Source organism: Cucumis sativus, chromosome 3 (genome assembly GCF_000004075.3).
Source record: "Cucumis sativus cultivar 9930 chromosome 3, Cucumber_9930_V3, whole genome shotgun sequence".
NCBI classification, from domain to species: Eukaryota; Viridiplantae; Streptophyta; class Magnoliopsida; order Cucurbitales; family Cucurbitaceae; genus Cucumis; species Cucumis sativus.
Window position 1 is genome coordinate 33,938,566 of NC_026657.2, and position 24,152 is coordinate 33,962,717.

Below are 24,152 nucleotides of genomic sequence, written 5' to 3' on the forward strand. Positions count from 1 at the left end.
TTATGCCACGTTTCCTTCTTAAAAAAAACTCTACAAAATTTATCGGATCCAACAAAATCTACCCCACCACTCCTCTTTCGCCACGTAGCTAAAGATTTTACCACCATGGATTTATAAATGACGTGGCGTGGGAGAAGTGGGATTTTAGCAGTGACGTGGCGGACAGCGAGAGAAATATCCATTAAAGGAAATCAGAAAACAAAAATCCTTTTTCCTCATATAAAGGAAAACGGTTTTTTGACCTTTCCATATAACGCCATTCTTATTTAACACGTGTCAAAATCATCCTGCACGTGCCTCCTGCCACGTAATCACCTCAAACCGCACCGTTTTATCTCCCGAGTATAAAATACAAAGACTCGGCATCTGTTTTATGCATCACCCGTGTGAGAAAGAAAAACAGAATTACGAACTGAACCAACCAGAACACGGCGTCGTAATGACGAAGCAATTGAAAGAGAATCAAGAACCTCTAATCTCCGGCGGAGACTTTTCAGCAGCGGAACCGGAGGAGTCGATGAGGTCGATTTGTAATCCTTGTGATTTTCACACTCCGAAGACGTACAAGGAAGTGGAGACGGATCAAGAAAGTATAGGATCGTCGGAGGAAACAGAGTCGCCGAAATCAGTAGCGAAGGTTGCGGACTGGAGGAAGAAACTAGCGTATGTTCATTACCAGGTTCGGAGAATCAGAGAAGAGGATTTGCATCTTGGTGAAGACATCGGTGAAGGCTTCAACGCGAAAGAGAAGATTAATTCGATTGGTGGAGATTGGTGCGATGTTCCACATAATAATCCTCCTCCTCCTCCTCATTCTTCTTTTCATAATCATCGCGTTGGTTCTCAGATGAATGTCGTGATTTTCTCAAGGCCGATCTTGCCGAGCTCGCCGCTCGGCGGGAAGAACACGTTTAGAGCCTTAAGTTAAAACAAGGTACGATTGTTCAATTTTTAATTTTGGTTCAGTGAAATTAATTGAATCGATCAGCGAGGAAATTGAAGGTCTGGATTCTTGTGATTGAGTTAGTTTTGGCTACTGGTTTTGCAGGAGAGGTGGAAAAATGAGAGGAAATAGTTAGACGTGATCAAGGAAGTGAAAAATTGGGGGAAAATTTTGATCCGTGGTTCATGGCTGCACAGAAAATTTAGGGTTTGTTTGAATGTGGAAGGGAAAATTTGGAACGATGAACAAAAATAAAGATTAAAAAAAGAAAAAAAAAATGGCGATGAAACGATTCATACTCCACTGTAAAGTCTAATCTCAATGGTAAATGAGAGGAAATTGCATGAATCCTGCCTATGTAAATAAATTTCCTGCCTTTACATTTATTTATCTATTTATTATTTTAATTTCTTGCTTTGTTTATTTTTCTTTTCTTTTCAAAATTAGACATCTTGAATTTCAAAAATGACCAAATTCATATCAACCACTATTTGCATTTGTAATTATTTTTTTACAAACGTTTCTTATTTTAAAAGTTTTACCAAACATCTCTACTCTTTTTTTATTTTTCTCTATTTCATATAATTTTGCATTAAAAAAATTAAAAACTTGGAAATAATGAAAATATAAATATATGTGAACAAAAACTTTGATGAAGCATAATTAAATTTTTCTACAAAATATAGACCCAAAAAGCTTGAAAGCATAGGAACATAATTAATTAAGATGTTTTTATAATGTTGTTTCTGAAATTTAAAATTACAAGATGACATTACCTAATAATTTTGCATACCTCAAAATAATATATTGTAAAAACTTTTCTTCTTTTTTAAAAAAATCAGGTTTCATACTTCTTAGATAATGTTGTCTCAATTTCTATTTTTTTTTAACCAAAAAAACTTCTCAACCATATTTTATAGAACAAAAGATAAAGGTGGAGTGTAAAAATGAAACTTCTGTCAAAAGTTCTAAAACTTATTACATAATAATTAAAAAGAAAAATTATATAAAAAAAATAGAAAATATTCACTTTATAAGTAATTCATTTTTCTTTTTTATTAGTTTTGTTCTGTCAATTTTTTAAAAAAGATAAGATATATATTTATTATCCTGAAATGGCTGTCACAATGACCTATTTTCTAAATGAGTTTTGAAAATTTTATCGAATTTATAAGAATTTTTCATGGTAAAAATGTCAAATTATTTTTTCTAAAAAAATTAGAGAAATTGTCAAAAGAACATTTTTCAAATCTTTTATTTAATTTTTTTATATTTCTCAAAATTATTATTCAAATCTTCCCTAATCTAACACCAAACTTTTATTCAAATCTTAACTGTTTTTATCGTAAAATTTGAAAACATAGATAATGGATTTATTGGAAATTTTCAAAAATTTTGAATAACTAATTTTTTCTATAATATTTCTCCATGTTGGACCGAATCTTATCTAATTTTTTAATACACATTTCTCAAATAATTTGTTCGAATGTGTTCCATAATTACATTGACAAGATTATCGTAAAAATCTTATTAAGAATAGTTTTATATAAAATTTGGCACTATTATAATATAAATTTTAACAAAAGTGAGGTAAAAGATTTGGTTAATTGTTTGGTTTGGTGAAAGATTTTAATATTTTTTTTTTTTTAAATTTGGAAATATTTGAAAAAAGTAGTAAGGGCAGTCTAAGTGATACTTTAACCATTCATAGGTTAATATTTTTAATATTTTAAAAAAATGATGGTCGATTTCGTTCGAGATGGACCAAGAAAAACAATATTACAAAATGTGTCAATTTTGAAAACAAAAGGTAATTTTATCAAATTCCCAAAACAAAGAAAAAAGAAACACTTAAAAACATGGATAGATTTTTATCAACATTTATCATAATAATTATCTATCATTTTCTGTCAACACTGATCATATACTTCTATTAGCTTCTATCAATAATAGACTTTTAGCAACATCTATATAGAGTAAGAAAGGAAAAAGGTTTCCTTATAAGTTGTAGATAGTTTTAGTTCACTTTTCTATTGGATAATTTTTTAGAATTTATTTAATTAAACCGAAACAAAAAATTTATATTTTAATAGTTTTGCATATCCATACAAATCAATGCCATAAATTTATGTATACTTTATGTTCTTGTTCTTCTTTTAGTCAATATATTTGTTTGCCCTATTTTATATTAATCACATATAAGGTATGAGAATCGCAATTATATTCTAAAACAAAATATGATTAATTCCAGTATGGAGTCCATGATTTGATTCATGAATGGTATTTTCTAAAAATATTTCTGATACATTTTTTTTTCTTCTGTTGACTTCTCTTTAAAACTCTTTTAAAAGGAAGACAGTATTGTATGATTGGAATTTGACTATTTTTATGCACCTAACTAGAAGAGATTCCTTTTCAAATAAAACAATAAAAATTATTACAACATTACTTTATCTCAATATAGTTTCTTTATGTGTAATATTTTCTCTTGAGGCAGACTAATTATTAGAAATTTACCATATATATATATATAATTAATATTTCCTTAATTTCAGTTCAGTTATATTAAAAAGTATATTGAAATTAGTAGAATGTTAAAATACATTTAAACTCAAATTTTAAAGGTTAAAATGTCAAGTTCGAAAAATAGATTGGACTAAAGTATTATGGAACTATTACGAAATATTTTTAGAAAAGTTTCTAACATATATCAACAAAAGTGCTAGTCTGTGTATAAAAATGGTAGGAAGAATATATTGGAAATCTTATGTACAAAGTTCTATATATTAAAAGCTTAATTTATAAATTTTCTATAAAGAGTTTCACCAAATATGTGAATTAAAATGGCTTTTGAAAACTTTCATACATTAATGTCTTTGGGAAACAAACAAACAGTTGGCATAAAGTGCTATGAAAAGATGTTGAAAATTTACAGGACAAAAGAGAGAGAAACAAATTGGTGGGACTTTTATACATTGCCTCTTTCATGTTTCTAATTCATTGTCACTTTTCTCTTATGATAAAGGCAATGTTTGGTATATCGTATATGTCCTTCAAATCACGAGATGTTTATAGTATTACTATAGTACATGGCTTAAACTAGTTTGATATTGTGCGTGTTGCACTGTGTTGTGTAAAGTTATGAATAAGACTACTTTTTGTTTAACAACATCATGAAAAATCATTCATCAACATAGGTAAAAGTAATAGTTATTTAATAGTAACTAAATAAAATGTAGCTTTTTTTTAAAAAAAATTTGTTTAAAACGTGGTTTAACTACAATAATTGCATTGCATTGCATGAAGCCCAAAGGAAGATTGAGAGATGTGAAGGAAATGAAAGGGTTTGATGATCATAATGAAATGACCAAATTGAGTCTTTTCCTTTTGTGGGTTCCAAAAAGAAAAGGGGAAAAAAAATGCATAGAAATGCTGCCTTTTTGCCATATTCACTTTCAAACATTGATTATAGCTGAAGTCTCTTCCTTTGAACGAAAAAGCTTTCATTTCCCATCTCAAAAAAGTGTACTTCCTTTGCCCAATGAAACTCCATCCACTTGTTTTCACCTCCATTATATTTTTTACCAATTATATTTTGGCATTTACTATTTATAGTTTTTAGTGATATATTATTGTCACCTTTTCGTATTTTCATTACTATATTCAATCTTAAAGGTAAAAGGGATTGTAAACATGAATTTATGATTTTCCTCAACACTTTTTTGGGCATGGAAAGAAAAATATGAATAAGGGTCGGTAAAAAGCTTTTGTTGATCGTTTATTAATCTTTGTAAAAATATTTCCTATCAATACAAAAACTTAGATTTATAAGAATGTAGATGGAAATATATAAATGTGTATAGTGAATGTACATGTACTACATATCCTCTTCTATAATATTCCCATTTATAGTGTAGGTAATCAAACATTTGGGCATATATTGAATGCTCCCAATGCAAATTCTTTCACACACACAACAAAAATGAAAAAGTAAATGGAGAGAGGAATTTCATCCCCTTTGAGATAATAAAAACATTTTCACACAACAATAATGAGTGTACACAGATTTGTAATTTTCCTTTGTCATTTAATTAAAAAGCCAACCTACTAAATTCCAATCAACTTTGTCATTTTCTCAATTGCACAACAAATAAATATACACTACCATTGTTGCACTATATATTCCAACTTATATATATAATTACAGTTTAAATGTGCATAATTAGAAATTAAACTTAACCCTTTTAAGTTAAAAACAAATCCTACCTCAACCAACATATAATTTGTGGGAGTTATTATAAGATTTGTCCTTCATATTCTCCATCTTCCAATATGTATTATTAATAATCTTAAAGCAATGTTTGAAAAAAAAGAAACAATTTTTTAAATATTTCTTTCATTTCTCCTCTTTCTATTTTTTTTTCTCCTAATTATTTTGTTCCCATTTCTTCATTTATTACTTTTAATTAGCTATTTACATATTCTCCAATTTTCTTCAGAGTTCTGAGCCAATGTGTTCTGTTTTGAATGTATTTTGAAATTATATACTAAGTTTTAGTTTCATATTTATCTTTTTATTTTCTTTAAAAGATTCACTTTCATTTACTTTTTGTTTTTAAAAATAAAAACTAAATGCTACATCATAATTCTCTATTAGTAATTAATGAAAATTGCTACCATCAAAGCTATGAGATAAAATGAATTGGAGGACCAAAATGCTAACAAAAATAAAACTAAACACGTTGAGAGTGTGAATTCATTATGTTCTTCAACTTCCAACCTTACCTTACATGATAATTAGTTTCATACAACCTATGTTAACTTAATTATTCTCTTCATAACCCACCACTTATTCTAATTGAAACTTGTTCAATTACAAATTAGCAATCAAAAGATCAAAGATTTATTATTTTTTTCATCTCAAAATATCATGAAATTATTAGCAATTTTGATATATCAACAATTCAAAAAATAAAAATTAATATTATAAAAAAATCATGGATCAAAGCGAATAAACAAACCTAAAAGATTAATTGACATTTATAGTTCCTTATTTTTATTTTAATTTTAGCTGAGATAACTCAATGAAAAATATGCACCACATGATGGATGATCTATTTGTAGTGGTTGCCTTGAAGAGAAATAAATGGCACTGTTTGGTAAAAGAATTTATGGCCCATGCTTTTTGACAACAAACAATTATCAAAATTGACCTTTTTTCTCCCCTCTCTGTCTCTCTAGCTAGATTCATCATATGCATTATTGTCCATTTCTTATGAGTTGTGACCAACCAAACCTCCATTCCAATTTCATCCTAAAATCTCCTCTTCTTGTTTTTCTTCAATTACATCTCTCTCTCTATATACTTTTTTTTTATTATTATTATCAACACATTTGCATGCTGCAACACAGAGCTTTGCCTTTTCCTAAAGTCATTTTTCTTTACACTTGTACACACAACTCCTCCATGTATGTTATCATTGTGTCCACTGTTTCAAAAAGAAAGAAGAAAGAAGAAATTTCTTTTATATAGGATCTCAACTGATTTTTAGATGGTTTTAACTTTTAATTAATGTTCATCTAACTCTTAACTCACTTTTGATTATGATTATGATCAATTTATTACTTCTTCAAGCCAAAAAGAAAAAAGAAAAAAGAAAAAAGAAAAATGACAATCAATCTCACAATCTTCCAAAAAAATAAACAAATTCAAGTATAATCAAACTCACATTTGATTAAGAAATCTAATGGCAAATGCAAAGGGGAGAGATATAATCAGCTTCTCACCAACTTCCAAAAAAAGTATAAACACTCTGTATTTAGTAATCTGAATACAAAAATTTCAGTAAGTATACAAGTTTTCTCTTTTTTGTTCTTAACACACAAAGGGGAGGAGAAAATCCTTCTTATTATCATTATTGTTCAATATTCTCCACTTGTTAGATTATGATTCTCTATTCTTCTCCTCCAAAATCAGATAAAAAAAAACTTCTTCAACTGTACAAACAAAAAGAAAGAGCAGGACAAAACCCAGAAATAAGAAAAAGATAAGGTAAAGAATTTTCAGATTTGTACCTTGTGATTTTGCATTAATGGCAGCAGATTGGGCATCTTACAAGCCCGTTTTCATTGCAATCAAGACATCTTTGAAAACCATACCCATCTTCTTCTTCTTCTTCTTCAACTTCTTCTTCGTAATCTTCTTCTTCATAAAACACTTTACAGCTTCCACAACACGTCTCACATGGCACAAATCTTATATCCCCACAACCTTCACAGACACCATCACCATTTTCAATTTTCTCGCAACATTCAAGCAATTTCTCTAGCTGCCCATCTTCATGTAACCTCCTAATTTCTTCAGCATCACCGAGTTGCTTCCTCCCAATGAACACTCTGGGTAAATTCCCTCCACTATTTTTGTTCTGATCTTCCATTAATAGCTGCTTTAGCTCTTCTTTAAACCCACTATGCATTGACACATCTCTTTCATCTACACGAACTCTAATAGCTCTTAGAATTGCTCTAACATGGCAACAATCTTCATATGTCTTACGAATCCCTCTCAAGCTTGTAAAGTATAGAATAACCTTATCCCTTTTCTTCTCCCCTGGCCAACTGTAGAATTTCTTTGGATCCACGATGGCTGACGGTGGCTGTTGGTGCTTTGGATTTTCTACCGGGCGGAGGTGAAATGGGTGGTCCGGGGAGAGCTGTTGAAGAGATTTTCGAAACGATGAAATTACTTCCGGGTCGAAATCGGAAGCCATTGAATCGGAGTTTGGATTTTCATCTTCAATTTCAGCGTCTTCTTCTTCTTCTTTTAATTGAAGCCAGAGAGGTTTCTGAGATGAATTGTTACCATTTGCTTTCGAAATCGGCTCGGGCGATCGATTTAGAAAGGGATCGACAACCGTACGGTTACCGAAATCGAACGAGAGGCTTCGAAATCCGCTCGGAGACCTGAGAGGGCTAACATCCTCAAGCCCTTCCATGAGCTCCCATGCGTTGATCGTCTCCGGCTCCCCCGGCGGCGTTCTGATCGGAGTTTTCGATGTTGTTTTAGGGATTTTCTCTGTGATAATGTTCGACCATGTCTTCGCTTCGGCTAATCCTGTTTTGAAATCCTCAATCGTCTTGTAACTATTACTTCTCTGTGATTGATGGTGATGATAACCCCCACCATCACCATCCCCACCTCCACCCCCACCCCCACCGTGGCCATTGATTCCGAGCTCCAACGAACCTAATGTAGAGGAGGTTAAGGCAACGACGTGATAACTATCACCTTTGGCTTGTGGTGGATGATGAACTTGCATAGAGTAGCTTCGAGAAATCGGCGAATATGGCCGCCGGCAATGACGGCATCGATTTGGTTTAGAGCTTACACATCCCATTGACGAATTAACAAAAGGGTGATAGAAAGAATTGCATAAATTAATTATAAATAATTCAAAACGATCAATCGTTTTATGGTTAAATCAGATCAAAAGGGGGGGAAGATCAGGTAGAGAATGAAAGAATTGAGGATGGAATTTCATTCAAACGAATCCAAAACAACATTACCGAGAATTAGGCTCAAAATGAACAAAAAATTGAGATTCATACAATAATCGCAGAAACAAAAAAGAATCCATGTTCCCCTTTTTTCTTCTTCATCCGATGTTTGAAGAAAGGAAAATCAATGGGGAAACAGCAAAGAAAGAGAAGAATGGATAAGGAGCATCAATGGCGGAGGAATGAATTAGGATTATTGTCAATCCGAAATGGGGATTTCGGGAGTGAAGATTTGGAGAGAGAAACAGGGGGGGGAAGTGAAGGAATCAAGGGAAGAAGGGAGATTTTGATTGATTTAGATGTAGATTTTGGGGGAGAGAGTGTTGAGAAATGTAAGCAGTTTCCCTCAGTTTCTCTGTCTAGATTTGAGGAGAGAGAGAGAGAATGAGAGAAGGAAGAAGAAGAAGAGAAGAAGAGAAGAAGAAAAGAAGAAAAGAAGAGGAAGAAGCAGAGGATGTTATTTTATTTTTGGCATTAAAAGTGGAGAATTTAGAACAGAAATTCTATGGTGACATTCTACTTATACACTTTCCATAACAATAATCCATACCCCCATTTTTAAACTTTCATTTCACTTCAACTACAAACTTTCTTTTTCTTTTTTAATCTTTACTGAAAATTTGTTCTTATAATATAATTTAGAAAATATTTTAGTTTAGTTCTTTATATAGTTTAATCCAACTACTTATTTTCAAAAAATTAATCCAACATTAAACTCTCACAAACTGAACTAAAACTTATTAACTCACACCGATCAAATTTACCATTTAACTTTTACTGCTTCCTAAATACCCTCCTTTCTTTTTTTTCTTTTTTTTCTTCTTTCTAAAATGGTTTGTTTGTTCTTAGTATTTTCTTTTTATTTTTGTTTCTTCGTTCACAAAAAAATAAAAAGGCTAAAATTTTGAAACTTTAGATCTATGGCTAAATTACACTTTGAAATACATCTACATATAAAATAATAAGAGGATTTTCTTTTAGATTTGGCAAAATATATTCCAAAAATTAATTTCATACACAAGATTTATTACTTTTACAAAATGACAAAACAAAAAAAAAAATGTCCAACACATTAAATGTAAACAAAAGTACGAATAAATTTGATACACATTTGATAATAGACCCTTAATACACTTCATATATTTTGTATACTAAAAATATCATATTTGTAAAATGAAAAAAAAAAAAAGTGTAGGACACGCTTTTAAATATGTTATTCTTCAATTGCTACCCACCATCATTTCTCAAACAAAAGTTTGCTAAGCTATTAGAAATATAAATTATAATATTAAAAGGATCAAATAGACTTCAACTTTAATTGGACCTATCTACTACCAAAGAAAATTACTAAAAATATTTCTCACATTCTTAGATTAAGGTTAAAATGGAATTTACGAAAAGAAAAATTATTTTAAATCACAAATCTTTTAAAAATATCTACAAGTATTGAAAAATATCATAATAGGCAAAACTATTTTAGTTTATTTATATTATGATAGACATAGAATGTAGTATATCTTGATTTATCGCGATCTATGTTAGATAAACGGAATATTTTGATTCATTTTGCTATATTTAAAAATAAACGTTTATGAAATTAGCCTAATCTTTTCATAAAATCTAGCATTTTCAACGCATTTATTTAGTATAAGTTCAAAACACAATCTTTTTAATATTAAACATAAGATATTACGTTATAGAATGCAAAAATCATACAAATGTGTAGATGTAGATTTGTATTTATCATAGTTTTTCATAACTAAGGACTAAAGGAGTAGGCCGTAGGAGGATAGTTCTATTTTCATACATATTGGGATATATAATAATAATAATTTGTAACATTTTATTTATAAGATCATTTCAATATTTGGAGGATCAATATACCGTAGAACCAATTTTGTATGAGATGACTTTCAATTTGGATTGAAGTAATACTATTTTTAAATTCTATCTTCTAAACTTGTATTATTATTTTGCAAATAATTAATATATACAACCCATTTGGTAGTGTATATATATGTGTATATAAGTTATATAAAATTAGTTTGACAATCTCAACTCATCAATTATTTTATTCTTTTACTTTAATTTCAAAAACAACTCATTCAAAAATAAATTACACTAAATATATCTCTCATTTTCACCTATCAAACACTCATTTTCTTCATTTTTTTTAACACTACGTTTCTTTTTTAAAAAATCACAATCATTTAAGAAACCATATTATATAAATGCTTTATTTCTAAGTCAATTTATATTTTCCAACCCTATGTTCTTTAAGAATTTTTCTTTATTTTCTTTTAATATTTTTCATTCCCGTCCACTGTATGAAATTATAATAAAATATAAATATCAAGCGCGATAGTTTATATATTTTATATTAGACTAGCTATTATTTTTTTTCAAATGTATTATATTGCAAAAAGAAGAGAGATCTCACAATCTTGGATATGGTAAAGGCACAAACAAAACATATTAACACAAAACAACCAAATCATCGAACCCAAAAGGAAAAACACGCACCACAAAAACTTAATTAAGAAAGGAGGTTCTAAAGAGAATAGTCCACGTGAGTCCTCATAGAAAAAGTCTTCACATTCTGAACAACACATAAAAATCTCATACTAAATATCACTTAAAAAGGCTGCAAAGGAGCATCATGGATACACACTTGCATGTCTATTACACCAAATATGTAGATAACCTCACATCAAGCAAGTCTCCAAATTTTAGGTCTAGATAGTCGATTTCCTCAACTAAAATGAAACATTTAAGCAAAGATTAATCCACTTCAAAATACATATTTTCCTCTCTCTCCCATTAACATTGTTAAGTATAAATGTTAGAGATATGTAATAAAATTTAAAAACCTTAGAATCCGAAATTATTTAAAACACTTCATACTTATAAGATTAAATTTACCATTTATTTTCTGATTTTCTCATATTTTCATTGGATTTTTTTTTTCTTTTTGTTGAATTTGTGGAAAATGGTTTAGCTAGGCTTTAATTAGGTTAGCTATTTAGGTCTTAATTATTTCCAATCAAATCAACTTTTGTTCATGGATATCATTTTTTTCAAATCTATTTAAGATAACTAACAAAGGTCAGATTAATTTTCAACCTTTTGTTTATTTTTCTGAATCATGTTTTGAATACAAAATGATGTTTTGTGTTTTTAAAATAGCTCCTGCTGTTCAAACAAGTTGAACAATATCCAAATTATGCAACCTAAATTATAAAGTTTGAGTTTAAATTTTATTTTTAGTTGAGTTCAAATCAGATTTTTAAAATTTAGGTTGATTCAACTGAAATTTTAATATTATTTAAAATAATATATTATAACTTATAAAATATTTTAATTTATACATTATTGAGTTTGATTTTAATATATTACATTTAAGTTTATAAAACTTTAGTTAGTAATATATGTGGTAGATAAATTTAAGTATTTTAAGTTAATAATATATATATTTAAAAAAGATAAATAAATAACGCGATATTAAGTTAGGATGAAAGTGGGCTGTAATAATATTTAGGTATTAAGTTTGAAAAGAAAAATTGTATTTGGTCCAATAACTTATTCCTACGGGCAAAGGATTTTACTCCTATTTTAGGTGTTTGATGCCTATTATATATTAATAACATGAGGTATTAAGTTTAGAAAATAATTGTCATTAATGGAGTGATTTAACATTCAATCTCTCTCTAATTTTGTTGTATATACTTTAAATTCGTTGTCATCTACTTTATTTTTTTATGTTGTTAGGACTTCTATTAAACGTACAAATTAGGAATAGAGGTAGAGAATTTGAACCACTTGCCTCAAATTTTCAATCTATATATGTTTTCTGTCGAGCTAACATCTTGTTGGTAATATTTTATATTTTTTTGTACATAATAATTTAACTTTAAAAAGAATGTTATTGTATAGTAAATTAAACAAACTCGTAATAAAATATTTTTTAGAAAGAGTTTAGTCGAAAGAGTTCTATTTTAAATCGTCATAAAGTTAATTTAGACAAATCCAACATATATATGTTGCACTTTTTTTTAGTTCAATTCAATAGTCTATTTACCATTTATTATGACAAACTCTTGTCTTTTCATCAAACTAAAGGTGTGTTTCGATTGCATTTTCAAGTTATTAAAAAAATAAGTTGTTTTGAAATAAATTCATTTGTTTAGCAATCAACTAAAGTAGATTTTTAAAAAATAATGTGGTTTAGAATAGATACTTAAAACAAACTTTTAGAGAAATAAATTGGGTGTGTTTAATGATTAATCTTCTTAATTTATATGAAACACTCCGGTCAATAACTTTGGCTATCCTCACCAACCAACCTTCGACGTTGTCATTGGCCATCATTTGACTATCGTTTCCAATAGTTGTCGTCCATGAACCTCCGGCCACTATTTTTTACGCAATCGTCGACAACCGATTTTTGTTTATCATTTTTTCCAATATCATTTTCAACCAACCTCCAACGACTGCTTTTTGACAACTGTAACCAGAAAAACTTTGGATGACCATTTTCAGGCTACTTCCTAGAACAACTATCAACCACCATTATCCATCAACATAAAACATTTGATAATTGTTGTCGACCAACTTTTGTTGACTGTTGTTCAGTGACCATTATTGGCCAACTTTCTTTTACCGTTTTTGTGGGTTGTTACCTATCGACTTGTATTGATTGTTTTTTGGTGACTGTCAGCTTACTTTCATGGACCATTACCAGTCAACGTTTGTCCATTGTTTTACATTGTTATCAGTCAATTGCCAACAAACATTTTTTGTGATTATTGTTGATTGACTTCTAACCATGATCGTTTTATGTTGTATCCCAACCACCTCTGACCACCATTCTCGATGACCCAACTCCTATCGAAATTCCCACAAATTTTTTTTATTATAATTTGAAATAATATATATATATATAACTCCTAGTCTATTATAAATCAAACAAAATTTTTAACCTAAAAACACTTTTGAAAAAAAAAATGTTAAACATAGATGTGTTTTTATTGTAAGAAGTTTTTAGAAAAAACTATTTAAATGAAAATGCATTTTTTGGATTTTTTTTTTCTTTAAGTCATTTCAATCATGGCTGACTGTTGTCTAATTAGTTTAGGCAATAATATATATATATATATATATTATTGGATATAGGGTTTAGCCAATAATAATAATATCCATAATTTTATTTTAATTAGTTTAGGCAATAACATCTTCCATAAATTTCTCTTTTTTCTCTCAAAATATTGCAGATAGGGTTTAGCCAATAATAATAATAATAACAAAGAGAAAATTATGGTGAATTCAGTTTCAACAATGCAGTCATTTAGTAGATAGATATGATTTTATTGAAACTTTAGGCAATATTAAAAAAATTTAAAAGATATATAAAGTATGATGAGATTGAAAATGATATAGAAGAAAATTAAAAATATTAACTCAAAATTCAATGAATTGGACAGACTATTAATTTTCTCTTCTCTAAATAAAAGAAAAAAAGAGTTTTAGAGTTGGATTTGTAGGGCAGGGGGATTTGGAGGCACATGGAACCTTCTCATAAAATTATTGGGTATGGGCATCAAAAATAAATTATTTTGGTTGTTATCTGAGAAGAGAGAAAAGAAACACACCTTCAATTTTAGGCCAATTTTGTATTTGCACCTTTCTTTTCAATATAAATGTGTGATCTAAAATTTTGACCCTCCAATTAACTCTAAATAAAATTTTAAAAAAAATAGATGTGTCATTTATAATCATTCATCAACCATACTCATTTCATCCAAAACTAACTTATGTTTATAATTATAACAATTACGTTAAATCTAGTCCATAATAACTTAATGTTCATCATAACCACGAATATGGATAAAAATAATGCAATAATCCACCACCTTGATCATTGTTGCCTTTGAGTAGTAAGTATTTCGTTTCAATCATACAATTTGTATCAACATAAATGTAGTCGTTATTCTCTATTTTCATGTTTTTTTTTCTTGTTTATCCGTTATTGTGAGACTTTAATCACACTACCAACGTATATTTGTTAAACTTCAAAAACGTTGTAGAAAACGCACGAGACTTTAGGTTAACTATGGTAAGTGATCTAATTGTACTGACATTTGTTTTTGGCTACTCACTAAAAGTATGATGCGTTTTAGTATATTATCTCTAATTAAATTTCCTTTTACTAGTTTTTTAATGAAAAAAGAGTATAATCGAAACTAAATTTTTAGTGTAAATCTTTTAAGTCAACGTTTGAAAAAGAATTTTGCGTAATTGTAATTTCTTAGCTTTTTGTAAAAGTGACCCGACATGTTTTTACACTATTGGTTAGTAAAAAATGTTAGTTTTCTTAGCCTCTTATTTTTAAGAAAGAAAACATCTTCCTTTAATAGTTGAGTCATTCACAGTTATGTTAAATCCACACGTCCCTATGGCTATTACTATATCAACTTTTTTAATTTATTTATTAGATAAGTTAATCAAAGCTACTCTCCTCCGATAGAAAAGAGTGTAAGATTTATTTTAGAAATTAATTACTTTTTACTTTTTGTGAGTTTAATTATTTAGTATATGAATGTTTTTCTTTTTTGGATGGAATTACTTTTATTCAAATATCGTCTCATAAAATTGTTTTCATACCTTTATTCATTATAACCATAAATGAAAAATAGTTGATAACTATATAGATAAGATAGATGAAAGATAAAAAAGATATATAAGGTGGAAAGAATGATGAGAAACAATATAAAAGAGTAGATTAGTATTAGAATTTATGCTTTTGCAAAACTTAAGGAGAAGGAACATGAAATTTATATAAGGAGTGGATGAAGAGGAGGAAGCAAAAAGAAAGAAAGAAAGAAGGAAGCAAGGAAGCAAGGAAGCAAGGTAAGGTTAATAATTATTAAGGACATGTGTGAGCATGAATAGTTACACGTGGTGCACGTGAGCTTTTAGGTTGGTGTTTTCCAACAATTGTTTGACAAAAGTGAAAAGAGAAAGAAAAAAGAAAGTTAAAAAGAACTTTGGATCTCTCACAGCCACAGCCCCCATTTGGCCATTTCCATTTCCCATCATGGCTGCACCTCGTGAAGGAGCTACCCATATTATTATTTCTTTTTCTTTTCAATACCCAACCTACAAATTACTTTAATCCTTCACCCTTTTTCCTTAACAATATGTAATATCTTCAACTCCATCTATCCAATTCTATCAAATAGATTATCTAGTTTTGAACACACATATCTTGTCTTTTTTGTTATCTATTTATTCACTTGAAAACATACCTCCTCTGTAAGAGAATCAGGATAGTAGTTAGAATAGAGTGTGTTACAACAATATATTCAAAGGGTAAAAGATCAATTGAGAGAAAAAATTTAATATGTTCTTAGAATAACAAATCATATGGTCATAATTATAAGTATATTATAGAGTGATGCTCAAAATCACTTATATAAACGAGGACCGAAGACTTTAAAAACTGTATAACAAGATAAACCATGTATAGATATAAATTTTCAATATAACATTAAAGTATATCCAACTTCGAGACAAACCCTTGAGCTCATTATATATCTATTGAGATTCTTCTTTCAGCCTTCCTTTTTATAGCAACACACTACAGAAAAAAAATGAAAAGAAAAAGAGAAAGGTTATCTAATATTTGGAACTCTAACATCAATCTTAATTATCATGTAAGTTTAACCATATAATGTGTAAGATATTATTTTTCAATAAAATGTTTGTTTCTTCATATATATTAAAAAGATAAGTTGTTGATGATTAGAGTTGAATTATATTAATTAGGGTGTCACGTTTCGTGGGAGCTCCCCCTTTGTTCATAAAGAGACCCCTTTTGATATGGAAAAAGGTTTCTGTTATACGTCTCTAATGGCCATTAATGGATGCCTTTTTCCCTTACTTTCTTGGCCCTCTCCCTCTCATAATATGTATTTTTAATTATTTGTTACCTTTTGCTATCTATGATCTTTTCCATCTCACTTTTTCCTTTATTTTTCCGTTTGGGTTATAAGTGTTTCTTCCTATACAGATGAATTTCTAAGACATCATAAAGGGAGGATGCAATGCAATCATCTTTCCCTTTTAATTTAGTTTTCTTTTAGCTCGCCTTTAACCTTTTTTTTCTTTAAATTACGTACATCTCCGACTATACCTAATTTTATGCATCGATCTATTAAATTGTCTAATCATAAGATATGGTATTTATTGCAAATAATTGAATATTTTATTAAAAATAATTTTAATCTGTTTGTTAGATGTTATATTAAATTTGTCTTCACTCATCAACTTAAAACTTTTAAGTCGTAATAGAAAAAGGTTTTTTTTTTTTTCACCATTCCTTGTAACCTTAGGATTTAGATGAACCATTTCTTCGTTAAAATCTATAGCAACATTAACTAGGTATCTAGAAGAGTTATTGAATTATCCATAATATATCATTAGTGTGTAAATTGGATTTCTCTAGAATTGTGTTGAAAGATGTAAATAAATATCTGAAAGAAAAAAATATAGAAATATCCTACCGATTCTATAGGTTAAGAAATTAGAATTTCTTTAGACGAAAATGATAAAATTTAAAAATATCTAGAATATAGTTAGAATTATAGAGAAACATTTGACTTGGACTTCAAAGATTTCATATGTCTATAAGTAGGAGGCGTGATGCTCGTTTAATTTGTAAGTCAAGCTAGCAAAGTAAACAAAGAGAGGGAAAAAAGGAGAGTTAAAGAGAAACTTTGAGTCGAAGTGAGCGAATATTTTGAGAGTAAAAGAGTGTTCTCTTCGAAAGTGTGTATATTTTTGTTGTGAATTTTCTCAATAAAAGTTTCTTCCATCTATGTTTCTTTTATACCGATTTGTTCAACATTCTTAAACTAAACAAGAGATTTTAAAATGAAAACATTTAGAGGAGTGGCTTTACCAAACATATCTCTAGACTGGTATTTAAATATCAAATCAAAATATTGATCAAAGGACTGTCCTAATGCAGTAGGATTAGGCAATGAGTTGATATAGAATTTGGTGGTAGATCTAATTGCTCACAATCATAATGATTTGACATAAATATTTGCACAAATGATCTCTCACATCCCTTCTTTTACATCTGTTTTGTCTACTTTATTTGAGACATTTTAGTTTAGGTAAGGTATTATGCCCTCCTCTCAACTATCATTAAGGGCATCTTAATTAACTCCTATAATAGTTGTTAGGTTCTCCTTCATCTCTCCCATCCTCGTTTATCGTAGTAAAGTTTTGAAGGTTCATGTTAATAAAGATGCTAGGAATGAAAAAAGAAAAGTTTCACTCCAACATTCAAACTAAAAAATAAACTTTTCATCCTTTTAAAATAAGAAAGTTTTTATTAATATTATATATTAAGGTAGTATTAATGGTAATTTTGTTCATTTTCTATCCTAATATAAAAGAAAAATATCTATTAATTCTTTACCCTTATATCAAATTTATAAACATTTGAAAATGTTTGAGATAAATTATATTTGCATTTTATTTAACCTCACATATACATTGAGTAATAGTTTGTGCAAAATGTTAACTAAAGATTTTTTATCCAAAAGTCTTAGATATGAATTTTACTAAGCTTGTGCATTTTTACACTCTTTTAATTTCACTTAATTTGCTCTAAACTTTATCCTTACTCCATCTTTTATTTTAATTATCATTCAACATTCTACCTATATATAACTTTATTTTTTTTCAATTCACTATCACATCACATTTTCATTTTTACTTTAATGTGTGTATTTTTATTTTTACAAACGAAAAATGCAACGGCAACAATATATCAAATATCAGTTGTTTTTTCAATTGAAAACAATGACAAATTGATTGCTTTAAAATAATTTTAAAGATTACAAATAAAAGACAACTTTTGAAAGGATAGAAACACAGTTAAAATTTATATTAAACCATGCCAAAATTCTTACTAATACAACTAAATTATATTCAAACACAAAATAAAAAAATGACAACGTGATGGTGAAATTAAAAAAGAAAAGAAAAGAAAAGAAAAAGGTGTTAGATTATGGTTGTATCTTTATACGGCAAATCCTTTTACCAATTGCTATTATATATTATTTATTGTTGTTGTACAAATCAAATGATAAAGTATTGAAAACTTAAAATTATATCAAAAGATACCACTTGTAGAATATATATATACATACACACACAAGAAAGAGTAATTATTATTAATTAATTATCATAACTAAGGTGGCTTCTTGGTAGAATGTTTGTCTCCTAAATGCCTTCTTCATCACTTCAAGCCCTTCCACTACTTTTTTTTTTTTTTTTTTATGTATCCATGCATACAAGTTCTCATATTATTTTATTACCAACATAACAATGAATAATAAATTTAGTTCTAAATACTTGTGTATGTTTGTTTGTTTCAAAAGCTTTTAAAAATTCCAACTACAATATTTTCTTAATATAAAAACCAACTTGTAAATTAGAATCATATAATTATATACCATTGTCTTGTTTGGAGTAATTTTGGACTTAAAGAAAATAGGTCAAAAGACTTTTTTTTTTCTTTTTAAAATATCTAATAAAAATAAATCAAATATAAAAGTAGATCCGGTCTCAAATAACAAGTCTAAGTCTAAGGTCAATCGGACCCTTGAATTACTCATATCTAAATCTAGCATCTTCAAGATTAGAATAAAAAATCACATTTAGAGAACGTTTTATTCATTTTTATAAATACATCATTGTAATAAGAGGTAAGTTCTACGTTTGACTTCTAATTATTTCTACCGTCTTCATCTTTGATTTTAGCATTGTTACCGTTTTATTTTATGTTTGGAGGTGCTCTCTTTTCTAAACTACAAATTAAAGTCGAACAATATGTTGGATCATCAACCAAAACTTGTATATCATATGTCACTTTCTTATAAAATTCTAGAATGAATAATAAATAATTTTTTTTTCTATGCTTATAATATGCTCAATTATTGAAAGGAAAGAATTTTCCAATTTTCCAATTGACTTATAAGAACTCAATAATTAAAGTATATTTGTACTTGATGATTAGTGTATTATTGGTGTGATGTAACTTGACGTGTAGAGAAATAAGACATGATTAAGAAAATTTGCTAAAGATTAGGGAGAAATAGTTAAATAGATCTACCTTTAGTCAGAGTACATATACATACCCAATTTTTTACTCATATCTTTAACCAAACTATATAGTTATTGATTGCCTCAAAGATCTCTTTTAGTATAAGGTTTAATTAATGCCAAAAGCCAATTCCTTGAAGAACAAAAATCATGCATTACCAAAGTATGTTAGATTATGAGTTCAATTTAAACTTGCCTTTCTATATATATATACTAACCTTTACTCTTACACTTGTTAAGTTTTTCAATTTTTTATCATCAAATTATTAGACATCAGTCCTCCATTTTCATTTTTTGAGGATGATATTATCCCTTGGGTAATCTTAATCTTAAAATTGTAAAAGTAAAATAACCATAATAATAAATAAAATTGCAACTTTAACCTATGAAAAGTTTTTGTTTCAATGAATTATAAAACATTTGAGATAATATTGAAGTTTATAAGCTTTGAGAGAAAGAATATTAAAGTTATGTATGCTTTGCAAAGTAATTCAATACCTAAAATTTTTAAATTAGTATTTTAGAAAAGATAAAATATACAAATATATTAAAGTAGTAAAAGGTGATCAACCATTATTTCTCCACAATAAACTCTTGGATTTCAATTCCTGTATGTCTTGCTTCTCCTTGCAATCTCAAGAACACTTCATCACCAACTTTAAGTGAGGTAACAGGTATGGCTTTCTTCTCATTATTTCCTGCACAGCATTGGCATTGCCAAGCAAGATTTAGCAAAAACAAATAATCAAATCAATAAGAGATTCAGAAAATCTAAACTTGAAATGGAGCGAGTAAACACAACCTTGACCAGGGCACACCAAGGCAACTGTTTCCGCATTCTGCAGAAGGACGCTGTAAGGAGTTTGCTCATCTGAATCTCTCTGCAAATAGTTCATCATTCTCACAAATCATTTCAAACCTACTAAATCGAACCAAACTATCTGAGCATTATCGATAAAGGAATCCCAACCGGTATTCTATTATTGTCATGTGAATTATGCTTCAAATGGAGAGTTACAAACTATACAAATTAATGTAGGGTTATAGTTGTAGCTTTCTTTATGTTTCAGCTTCACACCATTCATGAGCAAGCTTTCAACTGTGGAACGTAAGGTTCATAGTGAGCAACAGAGAAAACTAAGGAAGTTGGCTAACCGAAACATACGAAACATAACCTTTTCAGTTTCCCTATTCATAGAAACATCAATAGATTTGAAAATTGAAATTAAAAAATGCACGATTTGGATAGAAACACAATGCGCACCTTTGCCTGGACAAGGATCAGCTGCCTAGTCTCAATCTTTACACGTCCAACAATAGCAGTTCGCTGTCTGCCTTCCTGATCAACTACAATTACCTCGTTGCCTGCTTGTAACTCGGAAAGGTAACTAGTTTTCCCTCCCGGAACAGCTACATAGGCATGGACAGGTCCCTGAACATTCACAAGATAATGAAAAGGGACAACAGATTAAAGGAGTAACATTCTTGCAGCTTGCTCTGAGATTGATCATCAACTGAGCTAGAAGATTAGGCTGAACTCACAGCATTGACACGAAAAGGTCGGCTAGCGATGTAATTTGATTCTAAGCATTCCGAATGAATAAGGAACAGTCCTCTCGCATATGAACCGACCTACGGAAGAATTTCATCGATTTACACAAAGAAACTTGAGAGCAGTTGAAAAATGAGAAGAGGATGGAGGATTACAAGAAGCCCTTCGCCGGGTCTCATGAGACTACAGAGGTCGACACAAACTCGATCTCCCATTCCAACCACATGAATTTGAGTAATGGTAGCCTTAGTCAAATTCAAAAGATTACTAGCTTCGTTTCTTCTGTCAAAATAGTCCTGGTGACATTATAAATACAACATAATAAGGAGCAAGACTTCGAACTAGAATAAATAAGGAAAAATAATAAATCACCTTTAGCTGAAAAACAGCTTCAGGATCTTCAACTTTCAAAATAACTCCGCCCAGACCATGTTCAAGCGCCTAGAAACACAAATGAATTCAATCATACTTTTGCGATGCCAAGAAAATTACACAGTTCCTCAGTTGTATTTATTTAGTCCATCTTTTCACTCTGATACAGCCTCAAATGTGCACCTCAAGAAAGATTTGAGCCTCAATAGGAGTTTTCGAGATGGCAAACACTGTTTTCTGACTTCCCTGAAACGCTGCGACAATATTCTCTGCAGGTATTATCTGAAGATAAAAACTAAGACCTATGAGTTGCTTTAGTTCAAATGGAGAGTCCTAAGTTGAAAGGGAAGCAGTTTCAAAATTTTCCATGATGTTTCTCTAAAAATTCTAAATATACATAAACCAAAGACTTTTAATAGAACTATCTACAAGTAGTTTTTTCTTTTGTAAATTTAAAACCAACCCTGCTGGATAAAAAGGTCATTCTGAATCCATAAAGAAAACCCCAGTAACCACTAAATAATATAGATTCACTAGCAGAGGGTTTATAGACTCATCCAAACAAATCAAAATTCTTTTTCTACTCCCTTTCTCTAAATTATAAATTCACAACCAGAGAGAGTTGCTCAACTTGAGCACAAATTACTGATATAGAGTAATGAAAAACTAATATTTAAGGATTTTAAGATCACAAAACAAAATTAAAATAGTTAGAATTATGAGCAAAGAAGCTGTGAACCTGCCAATCTTGTAAATCAACAACAACAATGTCTGCAGATGCACGTGCTGGTTGAAGCTGCTCCAACTGCTGGGGGTTAGAGACCTCAACAACTGAGGCAATTAGTCTATCTTCTCCATCTAAAACTCCATTCTCTTTAATAAAAAGAGGATGTATAAGTGCAATTGCTGCACAATCCAACACCAAACTTCAAATTATATACCTCATTATAAGTTCACAGTGATCATGGTACTCTTGAACCAAACATATCTGATAAAAGAAATCTGTCAAAAAATTAGATGTGCTTGTCCATTTCATGCTAAACATATCATTCCATCCCGTATTTTTGTCTTGAATATTTTACATGTCTCACTTTTGTACTCAAGACATAAACGTTAGGGAAAACTTGAACTTAATAGTGGAACATCCACATTTCCACCTACTATGTTGAACTTTAAAAAAAAAAAAAAAAAAAAGGTACCTCCATTCCTTGAATTTTATTGAAATTTTAGTACAAATGACCCAAATTTGGTTGCGATAACGTCGAATGACCTGGATTCTAAAAACAATGAAAACTAACCCTTCCTTATGTCATAAAGAACCGACCAACTTTAAATTTCCATTTGCAGTCGAGGGTTCTCACCCACCGAGAATGCTTGGGATCCCGAACGCAATTACAAATTGCATTACAATTTATTAAAAAATCTCCCCAGTGCCTATTGGAGGTCGCGGTTTTCACCCATCGTAAATGCTTGGGATCCCGGATGCACTTACAAAGTGCATTGTGGTTTTTTAAAAAATCTGAATTCTCGCCTTCTGTTCGGTACAATGGTCATCCGTTGTCGATGACACAACTTAGTGACATAAGCAAAAGGTTAGCTTTCATCGTTTTCATCAGAATAGTTGTTAATCGTTAGTGCAACCAAACCAAATTTGGGTCATTTATACAAAATTCTCAACCAAAGCTATTTGGCAAAGATAAACAATAGTATCTATTTCAGATTAACAGAAAGTGAAACGCAAAGCTTACAAGACCATTCATGAGCAAGCTCCGTATTATGAGGCGAGAAGATGAAGGTGCTCCATCCCCTCTCAACCGCAGCCGTCATTACCTGCTGACACTCACTCCAAATCCACACTCCCTTCGACGCCTCAATCGGAGACATTGGAGAGGAGGAGGAAGTGTAAGAACACTGTAAACGACTCACATCCGAAGACTTACATTCTCCAGCATAGGCTTCGCCAAAATCCCTCGAAACTAGGGGCCGAAGGTATAAATTCTCTGAGAACCCCACCAAAGATTAAGTGGCACGCAGGTAAATCAATAGCATAACATTGTTAAATCAATGGAAAAGAGGAGAAATGGGATTCAAAATCTTGAATTGTTAAAGAGAAGAGACGGGAGAACCTGGTGTTTTCAGGTAGGTGATGCGCTGTTTGGAAAGAAAAGGAGAAACGGGCGAGGAGGAACGGAGGAAGGCCATGGCCATCGTTTTCGTCTTAGCAACTCTATTTCGCTCGTCCCTTTGAAAGCCCAATGGTCCTGTGACCAAAAAAGCAGTGGGCCGTTATATCACCAAAAAAAACGACAAGTCGTTTAGAACAAGGCAGTGATAACTGAGAAAGGGGTATCCACAAAAGGGGTCGCAGTGACTGGGTCGACTGTTTACACCAAAACACCAAAGTCGGGGACTCGACAAAGTCGTAAAGAAAGGGGACTCAACAACGATGGCTCATTTTCAAAGGGTCAAGGAAGTTGTGGACTTGATGACAGAAGAATGGGCGACCAAAGTCTTAGTAAACAGTTGTTGTAAGTAACTAGTATTACGGTT

At 30.0% G+C, this 24,152-nt stretch overlaps 3 protein-coding genes across 4 annotated transcripts; 1 reads left to right on the forward strand and 2 right to left on the reverse strand.

Moving 5' to 3' along the window:
* The first annotated feature begins 361 nt into the window (after positions 1 to 361).
* Positions 362 to 1,350, forward strand: LOC105435002. The gene is made up of 2 exons (XM_011653937.2): positions 362 to 934; positions 1,049 to 1,350. Exon 1 carries the CDS (start codon positions 374 to 376, stop codon positions 926 to 928), a length of 555 nt encoding a protein of 184 aa, XP_011652239.2. The 5' UTR covers positions 362 to 373; the 3' UTR covers positions 929 to 934; positions 1,049 to 1,350.
* Positions 1,351 to 5,976: 4,626 nt separating this feature from the next.
* On the reverse strand, positions 5,977 to 8,994 carry LOC101211528 (uncharacterized protein At3g28850). The gene is made up of 2 exons (XM_011653939.2): positions 7,019 to 8,994; positions 5,977 to 6,432 (listed from the first exon to the last, which is right to left on the reverse strand). Exon 1 carries the CDS (start codon positions 8,338 to 8,340, stop codon positions 7,033 to 7,035), a length of 1,308 nt encoding a protein of 435 aa, XP_011652241.1. The 5' UTR covers positions 8,341 to 8,994; the 3' UTR covers positions 5,977 to 6,432; positions 7,019 to 7,032.
* An 11,103-nt stretch (positions 8,995 to 20,097) lies between these two features.
* On the reverse strand, positions 20,098 to 24,074 carry LOC101203995 (3-dehydroquinate synthase homolog). Of its 2 annotated transcripts, XR_004215345.1 has the most exons (11): positions 23,729 to 24,074; positions 23,351 to 23,602; positions 22,342 to 22,508; positions 21,786 to 21,884; positions 21,603 to 21,671; positions 21,386 to 21,526; positions 21,221 to 21,310; positions 20,943 to 21,110; positions 20,649 to 20,777; positions 20,481 to 20,559; positions 20,314 to 20,376 (listed from the first exon to the last, which is right to left on the reverse strand). XR_004215345.1 is itself a non-coding variant. In XM_004147419.3 (10 exons), the coding sequence occupies exons 1-10, from the start codon at positions 23,808 to 23,810 to the stop codon at positions 20,252 to 20,254; spliced, it is 1,272 nt and encodes a 423-aa protein (XP_004147467.1). In that variant the 5' UTR covers positions 23,811 to 24,059; the 3' UTR covers positions 20,098 to 20,251. The 2 variants fall into 2 exon arrangements, 1 of the variants encoding a protein (XP_004147467.1); XM_004147419.3 differs by lacking the exon at positions 20,649 to 20,777 and having other exon boundaries at positions 20,098 to 20,376; positions 23,729 to 24,059.
* Between the last annotated feature and the right edge of the window lie 78 nt (positions 24,075 to 24,152).